This window comes from Nothobranchius furzeri, chromosome 16, assembly GCF_043380555.1.
Source record: "Nothobranchius furzeri strain GRZ-AD chromosome 16, NfurGRZ-RIMD1, whole genome shotgun sequence".
Classification (NCBI taxonomy): Eukaryota; Metazoa; Chordata; class Actinopteri; order Cyprinodontiformes; family Nothobranchiidae; genus Nothobranchius; species Nothobranchius furzeri.
Window position 1 is genome coordinate 3,425,017 of NC_091756.1, and position 24,230 is coordinate 3,449,246.

A 24,230-nucleotide genomic window follows, 5' to 3' on the forward strand; every position below is an offset into this window, starting at 1 on the left:
TGATCATGTCAACATGCCTAAATGCATTGAGTTGCTGCCATGTGATTGGCTGATTAGTCATTTGCATAAAGGAGCAGGTGGATGGCTATGCCCCAAAAAGTGGCCGATGAGTGTATGTTATGTTGACAAGTGGTAAGATGTTCCCTTTAAAGTCCCCATGATGGATTTTGAGCTCACTGATTTTTCATCAGAATAAACGTATTTATTGTTGGTTAAAAGAGAATGTAAGGTACAGGCCACACGTTCGGACACACCTTCTCCATCAATCTGTTGTCCTTATGTTCATAACCATTTACATTGGGAGATTCTCACTGAAGGCATCAAAACCAGGAATGCGCACATGTGCAGTTATGTACTTGGTGAAAAAACTGAAAACATGTTTTATGTGCTATTTTCTTCAAAAAGCCCACCCTTTGCTCTGATTACTGCTTTGCACACTCTTGGCATGCTCTTGATGAGCTTTAAGACGTAGTCCTTCAAGACTGTTGGAAAACCATCTTGAAGCTCATCACACCAATGGGGGCCTAAGGAGGCCTCCACACCCCCTGCCATTTTGAGGTTTTTGTTCACTTAACCCAATCACATCCCTAATTTATGCTTAAAGTTGTTTTACTTGTACTGCAGGAACATCTTTTGCTGGGGTGAACTGATAGAAGAAAACCCACACGGCACAAACACAAATACAGAAACACGCCACAGCATGCAATACCCAGGAACGTTGAAGGAACCAATCCAGTGGCACCTCATTCATACTGAAATATTTGATTGTATAATAAACGCTACCGACGAAACTTTTCTTTTGTTTGTTTGTTTTGTTTGTTTGAGTTGCACAATCTGAGAAATACCTGAGAAAATGAAAGAAAAGACCAGTGAGCGCTTGGCAAGTACCTGTCACTAGGGTTTTCTACAGTAGCTAAAAATAGATTGTGATGTAACATTGCAAAGCACGCTGGGACACAGGGTCAAAAAAGCAAGCAGGCATTTATTATTGTTTCCTATTGCTCTGATCTCGCTAAAGTTCTTTTGTTGTCTCCTAAAGATATTCAAACAGCAAGGAGCTTGCGTTGCTGCTAGGGGAAGTGCCAGTGGAACTCCAGATAACCAGATTGGAGGTCAGAAGGAACTTTTTATCCTTTTTACAAAGCCGGGTAACGCCCGTGACCACGTGAAACAGCTGGAAAAGGAGATGAGCTACCGTAAATCCTCTAATACAGGCCCGGGCCTGTATTTTACTCAAGCTCACCAAGCTCCGGGCCTTTATTGGAAGGAGGACCAGAATTAGAGGCAGGCCGCAATTTCTATTTGAGTTTGGTTGGTTCGCTGGAGTTTTTGACAATTAAAATTGCGCCCACGTTGTCAAAGTTAAACACATTTCTTTTAACAACGGTAGTTTCTGCTTCAGCCCCCCACCCCCCCACCCCCCACCCCGCCAACATGAATGATCGCATGTTAAATTAGTTTTTGAGGTGGCGACACCTGATTTGATAATGTTACTGTGGCCGTGCTCAGGACGCAGATGTCTGGAGCGCGTCAACAATCAGAGCTTTGCATGCGCAAGCTGGTTAAGGTTAGGATGGGGGTGAGGGGAAGGTTAAATTGCAAGAGGGTAAAGGTCACAATTTGGTTAAATGTCCGTTTTACGGCGGGTGTCAGTACCGACGCTCTGGCACAGCGCGTTGCCTCCCGACGCGCAGGAGCTTGTCACCTGCTGACAGCAGGCTGCTGTCTTTTCTGTGGACTGCATCTTGTCGGTCATTATCACGTGACAGCGACTAGTCGATGACAGGCATAACAAGTCACTATAGTGAAGTCGACTAGTTCATACAACCCCTATTGCTCCCCAGAGTGTTCTGCGGCACACGTTCTCTTTGAACTTGAGATCAAATTTTCGCCTCCTCTTCGTCTCCGCACGGTTAAAGTTACCCTCGCGGTCTATCGCTGGCAAATCAAAAGTGAGACGGACGACACAACCGCCCCCGTACTTGCTTGTTACCACATTCCACCCGACCACAATAAAAAACCGGCCATTATTCACCTCAGGCGACTCCGACACCGGCCAAAATGTGATACCCGGCAGTTAATTGAATACAGGCTTATATTAGAGGATTTACGGTAAGCTAAAGACAGAAAAAGAAAAGGGGTGAGTTTTAACATTTTAACTGCGTAGCGTGGGAAAGGCCTTAATGTCAGAGGTCACCTGACATTGTCCAGACAGCTTGGTCTGCCCAGAATACTGTGTGCTTTCTGATCCAAAACACAAGCTGTTATGACCTCGCCACCAGGAAGAATCGTCATAACAAACATTTTTGGATTTTGGCTTCCAGCCTTTTGAATTTATTTTTTGTTTTTGGTTCATCCTACAAATAAAAGGATTTTTCTTTATATCAACTCCTGCCTCGTGTCATCCTGGGTTCTGCATTTTGGGTCGTAACCTCCTCGTTGCTCGCATCGTGACAGAACTATTCTACCTTAATAAAAAGAATCTTATTCTGGCTCATACAATGATTTGATAACTTTACAGGTTAATTACATTATATAATAAATGTTTTATCTAAAGTGATTTCAATAAGCATTGACTGCTTTTCAGTACTGAATGAATAAACAAATGATGTGGACATGTAATGTGTGTGCTATGGAGAGAATAGTGGAGTCTTAATCCAGGATAGAGGCAAAATCATTAACCCTTTGTTGGGGGCTTTACGATCGCTAACTAGGCTACACAGCAACCTGGGTACTGGATGTGTGCTCAGTGCATGGACGTAGTTTTGACTGAAGAAGTGGGGGGGACACAACCAGCATGAGGACCGGGGGGATCAAAAAATATGCTTTTCATGCAATGTCAGGAATGCAGAACTGCATGCAGAAAAGTGAGCATGTCCTGTTTACAATGTGGAGTGACAGCAGGAACGGCCAATCACATGTTTTCAAGTATCAGCAGAGCCAATAGATGAGCGTATGCACGGTTCTAATAGGAGACAAGCAGTTGTTTTCCACTTAGTCCTAGTGCTCATCAGTGTCTATTTAATACAGTGTAATTTTTTTGGTACGATAAAAAAAAGCAGGGGACAAAAATTTACTTTGGAAAAAGTTGGGGGGACATGGCCCCCCTGCCCCCACCCCCCAAAAAAACTGCGTCCATGGCTCAGTGTATTACACATAATTACCAAACAATTCCAGTGATCTCGAGAGGTGATAACATCCCACAAAAATGAAAAAAAAAAATCAATGAAAATGGCAATGCATCCATCAAAATGAACCAGAACATGACTGCTAACCAAGTAGTGACAGGATGCACATTTAAAAAGTTGGTTACTCTGTTCTTACCAAATAAGGATATCCTGTGTCTGACAAGAACTCCAAGTTTGCAAAAAAGACTGAAAAGATTTGATAAATGGAAACAAAAGAATTGAATCAGTCTGAAAAGGAAGATAAAATGTGACACAATACAGTTGTGGTCAGAAGTGTCATAACAAGTGTGATTCGTCACGTTAAGTTTTTAATCATTGATTTTTTTTTCTTTTAGGACAAAATTATTTTACAACATATTACTTTAATGTTTTTTTATAACCCTCCCACTGTCCTAATGGGTGTGGCAGGGGTGAGGTGGTGCTCACTCCTCAGCCCTGCCACATGGACCTCAAGGGATAAACCATCAATCCTGCCCAATGGTCAACTTTCCTCGTGGGGTCACACCCCTTGGGACAGCTTGAATGTTACTACACCTAAATGTTTGTGTAAGCAGTGCTGAGTGTACATTCATTTAATGTCTGTTAACTTCCTGTTAGTAATCTGGGTGAAGGACTGCTAATAGTTTTACTTTTCGGCATAAAAAATGTATTGGGTTGACCAATATTCAGTGACCATGCTCGGGTAAAGAAAACTAGTTCAGATGTTCAGGAACAACCGTGGAACCATGGAGGCTCAATCCCACCATGAAGTGGAACCTGCTGGAACACCAGTGTCCACTTTGAAACCTGTCTGGCATTTACATGGACTGAGAGGCTCCTGATCCAAAAGAGACAGGAGTCTGTCTGGAGGAGCCAAGGGGAGGCCTTCCCACCTAAGTACACAGAACCAGCTGTCAGTCGTGGAGGTGGCAGCATCATGATGTGGGTCTGGTGCACAGAGCGTATGAAGGAGGAGGATGACTATCCAGGTTTTTCCAACTTTACCTGAACACATTTTCTAGATCAGTGATTCCCAACCTAGTGGTCCGTGAGTGCATTACAGAGGTTACACAGAACCATTAATATTTCATTTCCCAGATGATGGGTATCAGTCATTCCTCCGCAGGCACTGTGCCCTGGTAAAACCAGACATTGGGCTGGGATGTGTTATTCTTAATGAATACCCGGATGTAGTAATATACAGTTGTTGTGATGTAAATGTAGGCCAACCGTGACTGTGAATGAATGTGATCAACCCGCGTTAGCATGGGAGGAAAGCAGCTGCTGCTGCAGCGTGGATTAAAAGGTATTTGTAAAGGAAACAGGGAAACGCCGACTATGCTGACCTGGTATGGGTTTCAGGAGGTTGATGGTGAGCAGAAAAACCTCACCAGTAAAATATTCTGGGTAAGACGTATCTGCGTTAATAGCTCATCAACACGAATTCCCTTAAATCCTGTTTGTTTTTACCACACGATGAACACACACAAATTTCCCTTCACATGTTTTAGAATTTCCCCCATTTATTGAGCTACAAGTCTGCAGCTCCTCTCTCGCCCTTGCTCACGCCTCAGTCAGAGCTGATCTGCTGATCAGAGCAACAACACGACAACATGAAGGAAGAACAGAGCAAGGATGTGCAGCTGCATGATTCTCTGTCACTGAGAGAGAGCGTGAAGCACTAGCAGCCCGTCCACAGGTGGAGCGGGGGCGCTGCCCCACCAGTCTCTCAGGCAGGGGAAGAAGAAGAACGTAGGAATCACAGCAAGTATACACCTTGAAAATTAAACACAATGATCCACTCATCATACAGACTATAAACACCATGCATAATCTGCATTTAGGTTTAGTTTAAAAGTTTTACCACAATCAAAAGGTCGTGTGGCATGTTTGCTGTCCCTTGGGGTGCAACAATCATTACCATAGACCTACGCTGGCGCATGGGCCGGATCCCCCTCTAACACAAAGAATAGGAGCCTTCAGGCGCAGAAGTTTGTGCCTGAAGCACACACACAGAAGACCGGCGTCTCAGCTCAGATCAGGACATTCAACCAGTAACTCAGGTATTTTACTTCATCACAAACCTGGACAACGCTGTCAGATAAGAAGAAATCTGGATAAGTGAGTTTAGAGTCCCCTTTACTCCTCACAATCATGATGGCATATTTAGTTGCATTGTAGTTGATATCAAAGTCCAAACCGCATTGCAAACAAAGTCGTAGCAGTCGTTGTAGGCCAGCACTACATGGACAGAAGATTACCAGATCATCTGTATACATTAGAACAGGGGTGTCAAACTCAAACTCACACGGGGCCGAGATGAAACTCTGGGACGGAGTCGAGGGCCAAACTTAATATTTTTTGAAAAAGTGACGGCAAATTTGCACATTTTCTTTATCAACATTTATGCAGTTTTGAACCTTTAAATTTGGAAACAAACATATTTCTGCATTAACACTGAATGTGGAATAACCAAATTACACACGAGCAAGTCAGTTTTCAATAAAAGGCATCAGTGGTATTCATTACTTGTGGTATAATCAGCATTTTATAAATCTTTTAAATCTTTTCTCACGGGCCAACAACAAAATAAAAATATCATTTTATCTTAAATGAAAATGCAACATCTCACCTGTTAACTTTCATGTTTTGGAGCAGAAAAAGAGCATAAAACCAACATATTTAAAGCTCAGTTTGCTCCACTGGTTTACTGTGATGCTCACCTGTTCCAGCCAGATACCTGTATCATGGGGTTGATCTGAGCTGAGGAGGAGACTCCTGTTGTTTTGTTCATCTTCATCATAATAATGACAACATTAGATGACAACAGGTGCTCACATAGGTTTGTGCTGATGAACATGTCTGAGCAGCTTGACCACGTTGTTGTGTGTCGGGGAGGAAAAATAAAAACTACAGCAGCCACAGAGCCGTACTGGTTTGAGCGTGTCGCTGCTCGCTGGAGTTATATCAGCTCTGTCTGGACGTTAGTTGGAAAACTTTCTGTTTGAGTCGTGAACACATTACTGAGCGGCTAGAATCTCAGTTTCTGGGCTTCAACGTCAGAAAACAGCTGAGTGAACTCGGCGCTGAGTGAGAGGAGTGTTTAGTTTGTCAGAGACAGCGGAGCTGCAGACACCGGCAGCAGACGCTGGAAAAAACACAAAGGAGGGGGCGCGTCGGCTCCGCGCTGACGCCGCAAAGCATCATGGGAGTTGGAGTCTGCGGTAAAATCGGCCAGCGGGCCAGTTTTAATATATTTTTGATATTTATCTCGCGGGCCACATAGAAATGCTCCGCGGGCCGCATCTGGCCCACGGGCCTTGAGTCTGACATGTGTGCATTAGATGATTCTAAACTAAATTTCCAACCCAACAGCCAGTCCCTCAGTCGTTCAGGGTCCTAGAAAAGTCGTCTACAAAGAGAAGGAGACACAACGCTGCCTTGTTGTATCCCATTACGGACAGTAAAGCGTATTCGATGGCATGGAGACGCACAGCGCCAGTATCTGTCTTTGCTAGGGCTCTCCAGCAGGCTCACACGGATGGATGGAGTTCAGCCCACTTTTTCAAACATCTGTCCAACGAGACAGACAATGCAAGCTTGTGATTGGTCAGAGCACCGCTTTCATCATTGCGCCCTCAAAAACATGAAGAAAGCAGCAGACATGAAGCAGCTTGAAGACAGTCTAAAAATGTGAACGTTTTATTCACCCGTGACTGGAGGAGTAAAAAGAAAGCATTTTATTCGCGAATGGAAATGATGGGAAACGTGGGTTTAGAGGTGGCGAGCACATGAAGAGGTGGAGGAGAACGAGGGACACATTTTGCCGTGTTAGAAGGTCTCTGAAATACAAAAACACAAAGTAAATGTACTGTTGGACTGGATGCATGACAGGATACCCCAGAACAGCGCTACGCCCTCTGTTGTCCTGGAGGGGAATTGCTTTGTAACACTCCCCAGGAGACGGACAAGTCCAAGAGCGAAACGTGTCAAAGTGTGGAGCTGACACAGAAAGATAGAAGACTCTGCGGTCCCCCACTTAACTACGGAGTGGTAGCTGTACCGATATACTTGGATTCTCACTAGATATGTAGGAATATTCCTATCAAGCAGTTTAAGAAAGGTTTCATGATTAGGTGATTACATGATTAAAGGTTTGCAGGCATCAGTGCATGCTTGCTTAGTATGAGGATTGCTGTAAGGACTCTGACACTAGTCAGTGACTTGATGCAATTTGCTGGGTTCCTTATACAGGGAACCGTCATGGTTCTATATTAATCTGCATGTACTCATCATGTTTTGCTCCTCTGAGCTCGTTGCAGGTGGGTGTGTCAGTCTCAGCTGTGGCTGATTTTCCCGGCAGCAAGGCCAGGGGATTTCAGCGCTGGTTGGTACTCGCGTTGGATAACCTCCAGCCTCGTCCTGTCCCAGTCGGATTGTTCTGAAAACTTCTGTGATTTGGTTACCTGTCCTAACTTGGATTTCCCTGTCCACAGATTAACCATCTTGGGTTTTAGTCTCGATCCCAGCCTGTCTGAAGTGTGTCTATCTCTGCGTTGCTCACCTCCCCCGGCTGCCCGCTCTCCACCGTCCACCTGCCCTGGATCTTCCTCACTACAACCCACTCGCCTCAGCCTGATCCAGCTCAGACTGGACCTGGCCAGCCTTCCCCCTTCCAGCCTGTCCTCTGTTCACGCACTGTAAGATGACTCCATTTTCCATTGGTCTCCTGGTTCTCACCCCATTTGTTCTTCTGTTTTAGAACCGGACTTTCATACGGTCTCATTTTTGGAACAGTGTCCTTAGTTTCCCTTTATAGTTCCTGTTAATAATCAACGTTTTGTAAAATCGTACCTGTTTTTCCGTGTGTGATTCTTTCATGTGGGTCAGGAACTTCCACCATGACAGAACTTTTGTCTGATTGGCTTAACGAACTGACCTGTATTGGAATGTTTGCTGTGTGAAGGTCCTTGAGACGACTCTTGCCGTGATTTGGCGCTTTACGAATAAACTTGAATTGAATTGAAGCGTGTAAATATGGTTTTATTGTCCCTGCTGCACAGACTCGGTATTTCCTTTAGAGCAAAGATGCTCGTCTGTCCCCAGTTTAGGTGTAAAACCAAACAGATGATCTGATACATGACCTCACCATACAAGAATAGTTTTTGTGTCCCTCAGATGAAACCCCTGGACCAATCCTTCCATTATTGGCTCACATTGGGAAATAAACGAATAAATAAACGTGGTGGTTTACATTACCACCTGCATCTGGGGGTTTTGTCAGCCTTTGTTACATCTGGGTCTGGAAAAAGCCACAAATCACTGCAGTTATGTTGTGTTATGCAATCGTTAGGAACCGTTATAGTGATGATTCACGACTAAAGCACCTAAACTTCTGACCACAACAGTATTTAGATCAGCCAGGCTCAGGTCTGCAGGCTGATTTGTTAGTTGTGACTTTTACTCACCTGGTCACCATCTCCTTCTCCTTGTTGGAGGCGTGACCTCCACTGCTGATGGCATGTATGGCTGTGGACAGGAAGTACAACCTGTGGTTTTTAAAGTACTGGTCCACCAAGGGTAAGACAACCTAGTAATAAACCAAACAGACACAAAGACAACATTTATCAAAATAGTAAAACAACTGACTCATTTCTTTCTCTCCGTTTTCATTCTGGCGGAGCAGCTTTACATATTTGTTCACCGTATCGTGATCTCATCTTTATGGGAGGATGACGGGCTTTGAGGTCAGGACAGGAAAATGGTGAAAGATCTGTATTTATATAGTGCCTTCTAAGGTTTTACAACCCTCCAAGGTGCTTTACGACACAACCAGTCATTCACACACTGGTGGTGATGAGCTACATCTTAGCCACAGCTGCTCTTGGGCTCACTGGCAGAGGCAAGGCAGCACCAGAAAAGAGAGTGACAGCATTCAGGTCAGACCTCTGCAAGCATCTCCCAGTGCAACAAGTGATTTGTCCACTCAGCCACAACGCTTTTGCCCAAAAGCCACGAGCTACTCAAGTGAAGGAAAGCAATCTGGGCATACATTTTACGGGTTTCCTCCCAGACAAAGATGGCTAAAGGTATGAAGAGGACATTTTCAGGGAAAGTTTAAACATCAACATTTTTATTCAGCTACACCTGAAGCAGCTGTGTGTTCCAGATGAATCAGTTCATTAGTCTAATGATGACCACCACATCAGGGTGTATCTGTCCTGATTTTGTGAGTGAAACACGAGTGACTGAGTGAAGAAAGTAGAAAAGCAGTGACCTTTCCAAAGAACTTGATCTGCTGCTCGTGAGGAATCTTCTCTCCCTCCAGCCGAGCTCCCACATCTAAAAGGAGTTAAAAAAGTCAGCTCACATAGATTTAGATGTTCACCTGATGATGTGGGGGGAAAATAATCACTCACTGATATTCTACTGCATTTTTATTGGTCTAGGGCCTGGTTTAGACAGGAGATATTTAAATGGTTGGACGGTTTTCTAAACATGAGCGCCCTCACACACACATGGCAACAAAAACTCATGAATATGACAGTTTTGCTCCTACTTTGTGTTGCTGTGTTATCACTCCGCTAAATCTATAAGCACACACACACACACACACCAAATTCACTTGCCCTGTGTAGTGCGCTTCCATCACCTCCCTTTCTGATTCTTTCTGAAACAACAGGCAGCACGTTGGTTCATCCGCACCAAACACACAGCGATAATAGATAGGGATGAGCGAGTACACCACTATCTGTATCTGTATCTGTTCAACCAACTAAATTATCTGTATATGTATCTGTACTCGGAATGGGCGTGGCATAACCCGGAAGTGGACGTGGTTTAACAGAAAGTGGGCGTGGTTTACATCAATATATTATTTTAAGTCTGAAATTGATATGGAATGATCAGAAGTTGCTATGTGTATTGTTTTTTTTAACTATTTACAGAGCAGCCTCAGAATTGAGATTAAATATTTTTGATCACAATAGTAAAGAAACTATTACAGAACAAGTGTTTCAATAAAATCAGAACATTAATATTTGAGTGCATGGATTAATGCATCTGAACTCATGCAGTAGGAACTAGGAAATATGAAATGCTAGAACCAGACACAACTTTATATATTTTTATTTTATTTTTATTTGATTAAACTGATTTTTTTTATTAACGTTCTTGGCATTTTGCCCCACACAAAGTTAAACAAAACAATGTTGATTAGTGTGTGTGTGTGTGTGTGTGTGTGTGTGTGTGAGAGAGAGAGAGAGAGAGAGAGAGAGAGAGAGAGAGAGAGAGAGAGAGAGAGAGAGAGAGATCAAAAAATAAAAAACCCGACCGGAGTGGAGGTAGTGACTAACACAGCACGTCAGCTCTGTCTTGTCAAATGCACCAGGTAAGTTACGAAAAAAGGAACTTTAAATATTCAACCGAAAAAGAGGCGAGCTGAAGAAAACCTAGGGGAAAACTGAAGAAACGTGAGAGAGTGAAGCAATCACAGCAAGATCCGTTACTGTCTGTGTGTGTGCGTGGATGAGCCGGACTGCGCTCCCGGCCGGCTGCAGTTTTGTGTGTAGGGAGGGGCGGGTGCTCTTTGTGACTGGCCAATCACAAAGCGTGAAGACAGTCAGTTACCCAATGAGGATTTTCCTTCAGCACGATTACAGATATTGACTCGTGTCATGCTCGTATTCGTCAAAAATGCGTTATCCGTACCGGATACTCATCTGAAACGAGTATCCGGCTCATCCCTAATAATAGGCCAAGACAATCTAACATGTTGAATATGCTAAATCCTTTCATGGCTCTGTTCTTGGCTCTGCTGTGGTCTGTTGGGGTGCAGGCAGCTCTGACTAAGACAGGAAGAGCTGTATGAAAGGAGGATGGTGGGGAAGATGGCCTCCATCTTGGAAAACCCCTCCCACCCACTGCATTCCACTGTGGAGACCATGGACAGCTCCTTCAGAGGCAGACTGAGACATCCCAGATGCTGCCGTAGGTCATTCATCCCCTCTGCAGTAAGAGTGTGTAACTCCTCAGCTTAACTGGTACTGGCATCATCCCGCTACACGTCACCATCTGAGCTCTATTCAGCATGTGTGATATACCAGGATGCACATTTGTATGTGTGAGCCTTTATGCTGTTTCTTTGTGGAAAGTCATGTGGTATCTGCAAAACAACTGTGTCTGTATGTAAAAGAATATAAAACCATTGTACTATCTGCAGCTTGAATAGAAAGTGTCATCCTATTTCATTTGGAGCCCCAAAGAGGAAATCCTTCATGAGAGGCTGTGGAGACAGCCGAAACTGTTGAAGTCGTAAATTATAGGGTGACTGGTGGAGACTCCGTTCTCCTACAACAGCATGTTGCTATTATAAGCAGGCGTAGGAATGTGCCTTCACCAAATTAGGAGTTGTTAGGGATGCTGTGGTAGAGTTATAAGCAGCGGACAGCTGCTAGAAGAACAGAACCAATTTTGGGCTGCACGGTTCTCCACCGGTGCTCCGATGCTTGAACTTTAACACGGACTGGATTGCTATGAACCAGTTACCTTTTTCAATTGAAGCTTTGTCATCATTGTGTTATATCACTCCAAGGTACAGGACTAGCTTAGCATGAAAATGAACCACATTTCATTTCTATTTTCTACTTTTTACTCAGTTTTGATTCATTTTTGAGTGCTGAAGGTTCCTGTAACGGGCTACTTTACAAGTATTATTTTTTGTGTATGTGCCGCCTTAACCGTGGGATCAATAAAATCTGCGTCCTGACCAATCACAAGCTTGCGGTCTCCGTTACTTTCGACGGATGTTTAGCATTCTGGGCATGTCTCCGTCACCCCCCGTTAGCCCGTCGAAGAGCCTGTACGACGACGCATAAAGGCGTTGCGTGTGTCCACGCAGACGGAGACGTATAAATCAGGCTTGAGCCACATTTGTTCACCCTAGCTCAAGACAAGCGACATCTGTAACTTTTCTTTATGTGAGCCACTTTCATTTTTGTGTGTTGTTTCCTTTAATCGTTTTTACGTTTTGTTATTTGGCCTGCATGGATTGACTGTTGGAATGAATGGTTGTGTTTGGGTGTGGGAAAATGTTTCGTTGTAAAATATCTAGACCAGATGTCGGTTAACTATGCAAACCTCGCTGTTTTGTGGTTTAACTTCCATTCTGGTTTAAAGAGCAAATAGCAGGTTAGAGACACCCATGAACCAATGTTTAGAGAAACATAATAGAAACTCGTTTTTTACACAAACATTAATTATTTAGGCTTTTAGAGTCATTCTTGTGAGAATGTTTTTTTTTTTTTTTTTTTTTGCCAAACCAAGTGACGTCAGCTGCTGGAGTCCTGTTAGCTTAATCCAGAGAAAATATGGACTCTAATGTGGCTCTGACACAGAGAAAACTTTAAATGTTAATTATTCTACTTCTGATGGACCAAAACCATCAAGTTATGAGTTTGCTGCACGTCCCAGAGAGTAGAGACCAACCAGAGGGAGAAACCATCGACCAAAGCAGAGAGATAGAGGAGAAGCAGCGGGGGAGCAGCAGGTGAGTTAACCATGCTAGCTTAAACTCGTGTGCTAGCATCACAATATGGTACAGATTACTATCATGTACTAGACAGTTAAAGTAGTATCAGTCAGTTAATATCATATTAATACTAATGAGCGTCTGTCAGCGGTCTCATACTCTTTAATATCCGTTCACCTAACGCAGTTTAGCTTAGAGAGAGGGAGAGCGCCGACTGTCATCCGGTTCTGGAGCTCATGCAGGCTTCTGTGAGCTGGATCCGACCCAGACACCAGCGAGCCAGTCGTGATGGAACTTTTAAAAGCCGTGCATCCTATGCTGGTGGTCCAGGCGGTGGTTCTGATTTGGTTCCGACCCAAACACCAGCTGGCCCGCTGAGCCGCATGCCTCTTCTGGTGGTCGGTTCTGACGGTGATCTGAGCTCCAGAAATCCACATTTAATTTTTTAAACCCCTCCACAAATCTCCGGACCCCAGCGCGGACCTCCCTGACCCGGTACCGACCGATGTGGGCTACAGAAGTCTGTCTTTGCAGCTGCACAAAAACACCCCCAGGCACGGATATAGAGGCGTTGTTTCTCTGATCTGGAAACCCGTGGACTCGATGTCCAGACAGGCTGGAGTTGGAGCAGCCTTCACACACTCTAGTTTATCAACATGAACACAACCCAACACTAGTAAACACACATTGACTGGATCACATGACCTCTATACCCTAAAACTACCCACTCCACACTGAGCTGAGGCTGCTAAGCTTCTAACTCCCTTTGGTTACGTCAGAGGTTCACATTTAGAAACAAGAGAAAGGAACTTTTACTAGAAAACTCTGCTGTTATGGATTTTAAAACCAAATATCCACAATAAGATTTTCAAATGGTATTTTTTGGACAAAATTTTATATGAATTAGAAAAAAAATTAACCTGCAATTTGCTCTTTAACTTCCTTAAAGCCGGGCGTACACTGTGCGACTTTTTTTTTGAGCCGATTTTCCACTCGTGCGAGAATCCACGAGATCGGGGCGAGTTTTGCGCCGAGCGGTTGTGTAGTGTACAGGGGGTTACGAGAGGCGATTAACACCACGTGACCAGCTACCGATAAGCAATCGTGAGCTCGCACAGACTTCTGGCATGTTTGATGTTTTGCTCGTCCCTCGTGAGGGTATCGCACTGTTGAAGCGGCGCTGCGAGCAGCTGCGACCCAATAAGCATCGGAACCGCTCACGGCGCATGCGCAATCCTGCATCAACGCCGCTCGCCCGCTATTTCCCTAATAACACACGTTGTTCATTTTAATTTCTACACCTTTTTTTACTCTCAAACATTGTCAAGAAAGCGTGTTTGTTGTGTTCATGTCAAATTAAACTGATCACAAAACACAGATTTACTTTCTTTATTTCGTTTTCCTCATCCAACCCCCATAAATCCCTGTGTGTCCTCCTGCAGCACTCCCGAAGGACAACAGGCAAAACAAGACAAAAAAGTCTGACGTGTTGTGAAAAAACTGCTATTTTTAGCATATTTTTAGGTCCGACGTGTTGCTACCAGACGTACAGTGTGAGCGCATGACTCTTCAGATCTGCCCTGCGAGGAAGTCGTACAGTTTGAGCTGAAGCTGAGTGCTACGAGTGAAAAAGTCGCACAGTGTCCGCCCGGCTTTACACAGTTAACTCAAGTTAAGGTAGATGGCTTGTCCTGAGTGTAAATGCCTTGTCTATTCTGTGTTTTTCCATTTACTTTTGAATTCTGTTTTGTGAAAGGGACTGTGATTTTATTGTTTTTCTTTCTTTGCCTTCTGTCTGTTGTTCGTATTGGTGATGGATCAACCTATTTTCTGTTGAAAACTTGTCAGTTGTAAACATGAGGGTTTATACAAGTTTGTTGGGTCCAACGTTTCTTTTATTTCATTACAACTGTACATTACTTTAGTGTATTTAGGAACAGATGTTGTACCACGGACTGTAGAAAGAGATAGATGGATAAAGCCTGCCTCTTCAGGCCGGACTACCTGAAGCCTAAGGGTGGCGGTTCCTTTCACTCCCATCTTGGTCGTCACTACCGAAAAATCCAAAAATGGGCCAAGAAGTGGAGCTGAGGGTGGTGTTGTGAGGGTGGGAACACCCATCAAATGGAACCAATATAGCTAACTGACCCGAAGCTAGGTGCTAAGCTAACAGAGCTAACCACAGAGGTAGCAACGTTCCTGCTACCGAAGCTAACCTGGAGCTAGGCAGCTAAAGCCAAAGCTCACACAGAGTTTGTAGCTGACGGAGGATTGTGGGTGATTTTGCCACCAAACACAATCATCAAGAAAACAAAAAAATGCCCAATCGTTAAGTTAGTATGTAATAAGGTCCTTTTGTTTTATGATGGGGAAACGGTGTGTTGATTACTGTTGAGGGTGAGCTGCTGCCTTTCTTGGCCAGGACACTCTTGAATTAGATTTTAAATCTCAAGTTTGTTGTTTTTTTACTGGTTCAATGATAAAAGTCGTCGTCGTCGTCTTCCTCAGCTTATCCGGGTCCGGGTCGCGGGGGCAGCATCCCAACTAGGGAGCTCCAGACCGTCCTCTCCCCGGCCACCTCCACCAGCTCCTCCGGCAGGACCCCAAGGCGTTCCCGGACCAGATTGGAGATGTAACCTCTCCAACGTGTCCTGGGTCGACCTGGGGGCCTCCTGCCGGCAGGACATGCCCGAAACACCTCCCCAGGGAGGCGTCAGGGAGGCATCCTGACCAGATGCCCAAACCACCTCAACTGACTCCTTTCGATCCGGAGGAGCAGCGGTTCTACTCCGAGTCCCTCCCGAATGTCCGAGCTCCTCACCCTATCTCTAAGGCTGAGCCCGGCCACCCTACGGAGGAAACTCATTTCGGCCGCTTGTATCCGCGATCTCGTTCTTTCGGTCATTACCCAAAGCTCATGACCATAGGTGAGGATTGGGATGTAGATCGACCGGTAAACCGAGAGCCTGGCTTTCTGGCTCAGCTCCCTCTTTACCACGACAGATCAGCTCAGCGTCCGCATCACTGCAGACGCTGAACCAATCCGCCTGTCGATCTCCCGATCCCTCCTCCCCTCACTCGTGAACAAGACCCCGAGATACTTAAACTCCTCCACTTGAGGTAGGGTCTCTCTCCCGACCCGGAGTTGGCAAGCCACCCTTTTCCGGTCGAGAATGATAAAAGTAAAAAATATATATTTTTTCCATATTTTTCCTTAGTTTCCTTAGTTATTAGTGTATGTGAACAAGCTTAAACTTATTAAAGTTAATTTACTAATATCTCCCATTTACAAAAACGTTTTGTGCCATAGCTGATTACCACCGCCTACGGTTATGGATGTCTTTCTATTATTTTGACCCCATTCATTCCTGCAAAGTGTGTCAGAATTTTATGAATCATTGAGTTTGGGTTAAGTGACAAGGTCACCATGGCTGCCTGGACATCCTCGGCATCGGCTACACAAAGCAGAAAATGTAAGCACCTGTCTCCACAACTTCATGTAGAGTAGTAATAGTAATGTACTTTCAACAGGCTGGCCAGCTGAGCCGTCATTAATTATATCATTTTTTTTTCTCTCAGCCGTCATTTGAATTAGGGTTGAGCTGGATTCTAGTTTCAGACGAGTGTCCAGTACGGATAAAGCATTTTTGATGAGTGCGAGCGTAAAACGAGTAATATCTGTGTCCTTGATTGGGTAAGTGACAGTTTTGCGCTCTGTGATTGGCCAGTCACACAGAGCGCCTGCCCCTCCCTGCACACAAAACCATCTGAGTCTGCAGCCGGAGGAGCTCCGGTACCCCACTCTCACACACTGACCACTCTGCTTGCTCACTCTCTAGCTCACGTTGCTTCAGAAGTTCCCAAGTTTTCTTCAGCTCGCCTCTTTTTCAGTTTGCATGATGTTCAATGTTCCTCGATTCAAAACGTACGTGGTGCATTTGACAAGACAGAGAGGAAAATGGCTCGTGTCGCGTTGGTCATCGCCTCCTCTCTCTCTCTCTCTCTCTCTCTCTCTCTCTCTCTCTCTCTCTCTCTCTCTCTCTCTCTCTCTCTCTCTCTCTCTCTCTCTCTCTCTCTCTCTCTCTCTCTCTCTCTCTCTCTCTCTCTCTCTCTCTCTCTATTAAAGTAAATGAAGATCTGAAATACAGCCCAGGACTATCCACGCGAGTCTCTGAACATCAGGCTGAACATTTCATATGTGCAGTAATGCTAATTACAACTACATACATCAAACTGTTTAGCTATAAGTCATCTCTGTGATTTACCTCCACTGTTTTGAAATGTACTTTTTAACACAGACAACAATAGGTGAGACCTCTAGGTATTGCTGAAACAAAACTTTTTTCTTTATCTGTTTTTACACAAACCTGTTGAATGAGTTGCAGTACATAGCTCAGCCAATCATTTGTAAGAGTAAACAAACCTCACCAAACTCCATCATATGATGGTGGGCCTGGTCCACGTATGTGATGAGCTGCTGCAGGAAGGTGTAAGCAAATCGCTTCTCAATAGCCGGAGTGTCCAGCTCCTGGGATTTCACACCTCTGGAAAACACAAAGCCGTTAAATAGACTTCTATTTACTCGACACGATGATGCATTCTGCCCAGATTACTCGTTCAAGCTGTCTTAGAGGAAGTACAAGCTCAGCACAAAGATCACGTGAAAAGAAATCCTCCCAAGTGTTTCATACATACATCACAGGTACTCAAAACACAGTTGCTGAACTAAAAGTGAAAATAAAGGAGTATCGCCACATTTTGTTGGTGCAAGAAGGGGAGCACCAAGTGGATAACAGTGGGGGATACCGTGTAAATCCAGTATACCACTGGGCTGCAACTGTCGGTGACAAACTTACAGCAGAATTCCAAAGGTCCTGAGAATGTTCAAGAGAGTTATGAATTTCCTCACATGATAATAAAAAAATAGACATACAGTTTTATTTATAGTGCCCATTTATAACAAGATCTCAAAGGGCCTCATGAGATCGTAAAAAGAAAAACGATTTTAAAAGGCAGTTGATACCCGATGAGGTCAGATCACGAGTCGTTTCATTTCTGACCACACTTTTATTTTGGCAGGAAGTTGGAATTTTTAAATTCTTTCAATGCTGTGCTCTTCTTGTGTCTCCGCTTCTGTTGCCTCTGGGGCTATGTAGTTGGAAATTGTTTGTTTGAGCTGTTTGCCCAACAAACGTTTGGATAAACTCTGGAAACTATTGGAAATACAAATGTACTGATGACCCAGAAGCACAATGCGTCAAAATAGTTAATGCTGTATACTCCAGCACCATCTCAGCCAGCGGGAAAACTGTGTTTAAACCAAGCCCCCATAATTCGGATCTGGAAATGAAACAAAACAGGAAATGACAAAAATTGCAGTTCCACCCTCATCCACTGGGGGCTGGTGTCAGAAGTGAGCAAATCCTCATTGACTCCCATGTTAAAATACCAATTTAACAGCAGAAATAAACATGTTTACAGCCTGGTACCAGAACATGTTTTAGGTTTAAATTATCTAGTTTACACTCATGACAACTCTGAGGGGGTGAATGTTTTTGTCACTCTTCTGTTTAAGTGTATTAAAAGACTAAAATTCTGTATAATTAATGAGCATCAGACCCACGTGACCACAGAGCTAGCTACGTGGAAAGGCCTCAGTAGAGCCTCGGCCTCGCCTGGAAACTGATCCGTTATTTTCAGTCTCTCAACTTAGACCATTAGTTGTAGCGTTTGTGCGTTCTTTTTGGATATTATTTGTGCAATTGTTGGACAAAATGACTTGCTGTGGCATTAATTGCACTAATAGAGCGTCCAAGGAGTCTCCACTTCATTTTTTTCGGTAAGTAAAATTATATTTATGTATTTTAGGTCACTGCCGAGCTGAGCTTAGATGTTAACATGTACTGTTTAACCATGACATTTAAATGTAATAGGGTAAAACCCAGTGCATTTATCATAATGCTGCACTTTAGAAAATGGGTTGAAATATAACATGTTGGTGGATGTTACGTTCCCCGGTAGTTTGTGTGAAGTTTATGGTTGTGTTTTACTTTTCATGTCACACAACATGGATCCTCTGAGCCTTTGGGGACATGGACTCTTTGACTCTGCTAAGGACCAGCAGCCTTGTGTGAACTTTGCCCCAAATAACATCAACGGACAGCTCCAGAGCAGAAGCTGCAGCTGAGGCGGATTGGGACTGATTGCGGTTGCCACATGAGGAGGATAAAACATCGTTGGAACCATTACACGAGGAGCAACTCCTACCCATGGGTTGACTCCACTCCACGCTCCCTTTTCTCTGTTAAATGATGTAGTCTGCTAACATCTTGAGAAAGTGCTATTTTAAATGAGAGTAAATCTCTGCACTTTTCTGGTCCAAACTGTGGAGAGGATCTGTTTTAAACTTAGTGGTATTTTTGTTATTAGCTTTAGGATCTTAGTTGTTTTGTTGGTACCAGTTAAAGATAATTTGTGGGTAAAGAAAGGCCAAATATTGTGTTTGTTTTGTGTGTAAAACTTCCTGGTCCCAGCTGGGTTTTTGTTTTGTTTGTAAATTCTTGTAATTATAATTGAACGCAAGGAAAGATAAATTATTATTTTACAACCCGTTTCATTCCCTGGTTTTTCCCCTTAACTAGAGTCGAGAACGTAATAGTGGAGCTGGGTTCCGACTATCGGTATGGCCCCCTCCCCTCAGCGGCAGCTCGGTGCATCTCTGATTGCAGCGGCTTCTGTCTGCTGTGCGGCTGCCGGCTTGTGGAGCTCTCTGAGACCTCTGTGTTCCACCCGGTTTTACCCAGCGGTCAGCCCGGCGTATCTCTGACTCAGAAGCTCTGGTGTTGTGCACAGTTAACTCTGGTTGTAGCTACGCAGCTACCTCCGTTAGCTTAGCTCCCACCTCAGCATTAGCTTATAGCTACATCGTTTCAGTTCGACGGGTGCCGTAATTTGATTCCAGCCTTACAGCTCCACCCTCGGCTTCACTTCTTTTTCCTTTCATGGAATTGTCTGGGCGTGATGAGACGTGTGACACAATCAAAATGGCGGTGGTGGCCACCTCCCATTTCAGATTAAAAACTTATAACACAAACCCATGAACAGGAATTGTCCAGTACATATATATATATATATATATATATATATATATATATATATATATATATATATATATATATATATATATATATATATATATATATATATATATATATATATATGTCGATGGCTTAAACTGAAATCTTCCTGGTTGCATCCTAAGTGGAGAAACTTTTTGTGATTTTATGGTGGAGCTAAAAATTTAACTATTTATTTTAGGTGGCATATGTCATGGTCTGGGGTGAGTGGCTTCCTAACACAGTGTCAAGGAGTGGGCTCAGCTTGTTCTGATCTCTCCACCAACTGGTCTGGCTCCATAAGGAGCAGGGAGACTACATCACAAGCCCGGATGATTGCTTACCCTGCGTATCTCTTCCCAGCTAACTTCTTGAGTCTTCAAAGCTTCTTGTTATTCTCTAGTATTTCTAGTACTTCTTGTTGGTCCCTCAGGTTATCCATGTCTCCTAGTGTTTAGCTTTTGAAATACAGTACTGGACTAACCCCTTCATGCTGTTTGCCGCCTCTCACCCCTTAGACTCAACAGATTTCATCATCATCATATCCACCTGCTGTCTACTCTTGTGCGTCACCTTCCCTTCTCTCCAGCAGAAATCATAAGAAATTCTATTCTCCATTATCACTGGATACCTATCTATTGCAGAAGTCATTAACTCTCTAGTTCTACAGTGCCCCAACCAACCCCCAGCCTGACAGTGTTGCTGCCTCAGAAAGACCATGGTCTTGAGAGTGGACCTTGGAAAGACAAGAAGGTTAGAGTGAACAGAGTGGAATAGATAGTGTTGTGGATTGAAGAGTTATTTAAGGCAGAGGCGTGCATGACCATTGATGCATTGGTGTGTGAGGAGAGCCACATGTAACGTCCGAAAGGGTCAATTTTCACCTATATATTGATCAACATAATAACCTTTCATGTACAGAAATAAATCCACTTTCTCTTGGACCTTCTAAATCCAGAAGGTTCTGCTCAGGGTGTGTTTACAGATAGAAGACCAAACATCCAGACAAACATTATCTCCCAAGGCTCCTGCACTCTGCAAAAGGCAGACGTCAACACTCTTCACTCTGAACAAGTGAAGACTCCATGATTGTACACTTTTAAGTTAAAAAAAATCACATGTGATGAATGAACAAGATGTTTAAATCAAATGTTTGAATAATCTGTGTTTAAATCAATGAATTTGAAATGAATATTGTTCTTACAATGATCCATTTATATCACAAATCACTATGTGTTGATTTAACACGTTAATCATTGTTTACACTCATAAACATTACAATAAGATACTCATTAGGTTAATGTGCACCTCACATAAGAGTTTTAAGACATTCTCATTCAAAGTGTTAAAAACATCTTTGTATCTGAGGAGGGCGTGGCTTTCTGAGGGATGCTGGTAAATACTCGTGTCAAATTCTCATTGGCCACAACTCATAACATAGTGGTTTAATAAAACAAGAATTTCTTCACGAGTAATTCAGTTTCTAGCTGACTCCTGATTCGGCCAAGTCGGGAAAAGCATTTTTGAAACCATTTTCTCCTTTGACCTCCTGTCAAAGCCTCTCTGCAACGCTGCGGCTGATACCAGACAACTGGCTCTTCTAAGAGCCAAGCAAACATCCGCCTTAAACGCAAATATGCATTCCAGCTTCCTGCCTTCACGTCGAGGGATCTCAGACTGGACGGGTCCTATTGGAACTGTCTACGGGTATCAGAGTTTACACCACCGGCAGTGACCATCGACCCCCTGGATCGAACGAGAACTGTCACACCAAGGGTGCGTAGACTTGGCACAACACCAAGGGTGCGTAGACTTGGCACAACACCAAGGGTGCGTAGACTTGGCACAACACCAAGGGTGCGTAGACTTGGCACAACACCAAGGGTGCGTAGACTTGGCGCGACAGATTGTGTCTGATGAGGGTTTTAGATTTGTAGCCACCAATGAAGGAGAAATATTGGAGCCAGAAAAGGAGATAGTGGTTATGGTTAATGTTTGGTCTGGTGAGGAGCTGCAGCCAAAATGCCTTCGGTTTTGAAGCTGTTTAAACTGGAGAAAACTTTGCTTCATCCAAACCTTTATCTCCTCCAAGACAGACGGTGAATTCTGATGGGGATGACGATGATGAACTTTACATAAAAGTCAAGAACCAGGGAACCAGCTTGTCTGGGGCACAGATGAGGATCTCAGTCTTATCTTCATTCAGCTGTAGAAAGCTCCCAGCCATCCAGGTTTTGATAGAGTCTAAGCAGGTGTGTAACAGCTGCAGCTTAGACATCTCATGGGGCTTAAAGGAGATGTACAGTTGGATGTCATCTGCGTAAAGATGTAGGAGGTTCCTTTGAAGGAGCTGAGAATGTGCCGAAGGGGAAGCAGGTAGAGGAAGAGCAGAAGCCCCAGCACAGAACCTTGTGGGACACCATGGGTAAGGGAGGTGGTGGAGGACCGAAACTTGGAGATGGCCATGGAAAAGGAACACTCAGACAGATAAGAGGAGAACCACTCTAGAGAAGTTCCTGATAGGCCTACCCAGTCTTGTGGCCTATCCAGTATCAGGCGATGGTCAACAGTGTCAAAGGTTGCAGTCAGGTCCAGCAGGACCAGAACAGAACAGTACCCTGCATCACTGTGGGTGTTACGGCTACCAGCCTGGCCACTGGGATGCAGGAGCCAGGATCACCCAGCCCTGGTGATCAGCCCGACATCACCCCTCCTCCTCCTCTTTTCCAGGCTGCTGAGGAACACAGCTGAGCTGAATCCTGCTGATGACCCACACCTGGGATAAAAAGCCGGTGCCTTCAGCAGTCTGGGAGGCAGCGGTGCAGGGGTTCTGCTGTCCTCCAGGCCTTATTTTGTTTTCAACCCCTTCGTTTGTGATGAGCTTTAACTTTAAAGTTTTAACTCTGAGTTGGGGAGTTTAAAGGAAAAAACTATGAGTGATCCATAGGGATCTTTGGTTGATGTCAACTTAGTTGACTCTGTTTGAAGGTTAACTCTGCTTCAGTTTTTAGACTTTCATCAACTTCGTTGTGTTTTTAAAACACCTTAAAACTTTTAAGAAAGTTTTAACCAGGTATTTTATATAGTTGATAAGTTGTCTTTTAACTGTTAACCTTATAGTGAAATTTCCGATTAGCATTATTTTAATAACGCTCGCCATCTGTTTGCTCTTGTTTTTAGAACCCTTTATAACAATTAAACCCATTTTAAATCCATTGTCGCATTTCTTATGTTGCCCCCTCCTTCACATTTTAACACCTCCTGTCCGGGACGTAACAGTGGGTCAGAAATTCATTCGAGACCTTAAGAAGAGCTGTTTCAGTGGACAAAGCGCTACAAAAACCTGAATGAAAAATATATCTGTTATGTTCATCAAGAGCAGCTGTGAGTTGTTTAGCCACAATCCAAAAGATCTTGTTGATGAACACGTTTAGAGATGGTCTGAAGCTGCTATGGAGAGAGGGGTCAGAGACTGTGTGGGGATTAGAGGTAGACTGACCAATGGAAATGTATTCAGTCCGGTCCGTGAAATGAGACCAGAACCTCCTAAAATAGTTTCAGTGAGGTCAAATAATGAAAACAGTAGTTAAGAGAACAGACAGTGCTGTGGGGGGGCTGAGCAAATAAGTGCAATGTTGGAAGTGAATAAGTCCATGAAGAGATGTCACTGTACTACTGGCATGAGCCGATGTCAGAATATTTGAGAGACACGTTTGTTTAAAAAAGAAACCTTCTTCATTGCAAGTTAGTTTCTTTGAGTCACAAGATGAAAGAAGCTTGAGGGACAGGAACACAAACGGGAATAAAATGAGGGTAAAGTGTGAAGAAATAAAAACAGTAAAGTTTATTGATATAGCACCTAGAAAAAACCCTCGGGTTTGGGTCAGGCCCTAACCCAAACCCAAAACAAAGTACATCTAAATGTAATCATGACAGGACAACAACAAACAAGGGAGTAAAGATAAGTAATGGATAAAATGGTTTAAAACCAGTGAAAAAAACACAATTTTAAATAGAAGGCAGACTCGCCTCTGAGTGCGTTAAGATTTCATGCCAAGCCATTTTTGCCTACCCCACTGACAGAGCTCCAGGACTCTAGGAGGCGCTATATCATATACAGCCCATTTACAAAAATAGTCTTCAGCTGTTTTTCAAACTCTGATCGCCATAGCAACCATAACACTGCACTGATGGTCAAACCCAATAATTCAATACTTTTATTTTCACCTGAATGGAGTGAACAGCATGGATGGGTTTTACCTGGACACGGTGTAACCGTTGATCTGAAGGAACTTGAGAACGTCTTGCGCTTTTTCTCTGTCCTTGGATTTTTCTTTGGCAGTCAGTGTGTCATAAGGAACCAGCAGGGGGTGGCTTCCTCCACCTGGACATGGTCACGTCAGAGAAGCAAACAGAACC

General features: G+C 43.8%; 1 protein-coding gene across 3 annotated transcripts in view; it reads right to left on the reverse strand.

Annotated features, from left to right (window-relative positions):
• Window positions 1-24,230, reverse strand: part of ryr2a (ryanodine receptor 2a (cardiac)) — a 710,821-nt gene that overhangs the window by 393,173 nt on the left and 293,418 nt on the right. For all 3 annotated transcript variants that reach the window (XM_070545357.1, XM_070545356.1, XM_070545355.1), the window contains exons 62-66: window positions 24,072-24,195; window positions 17,125-17,240; window positions 9,445-9,509; window positions 8,636-8,757; window positions 3,325-3,374 (exon numbers count right to left, since the gene is read on the reverse strand). In XM_070545357.1, coding sequence (XP_070401458.1) covers window positions 3,325-3,374; window positions 8,636-8,757; window positions 9,445-9,509; window positions 17,125-17,240; window positions 24,072-24,195 — 477 coding nt within the window. The remainder of the gene's footprint in view (window positions 1-3,324; window positions 3,375-8,635; window positions 8,758-9,444; window positions 9,510-17,124; window positions 17,241-24,071; window positions 24,196-24,230) is intronic.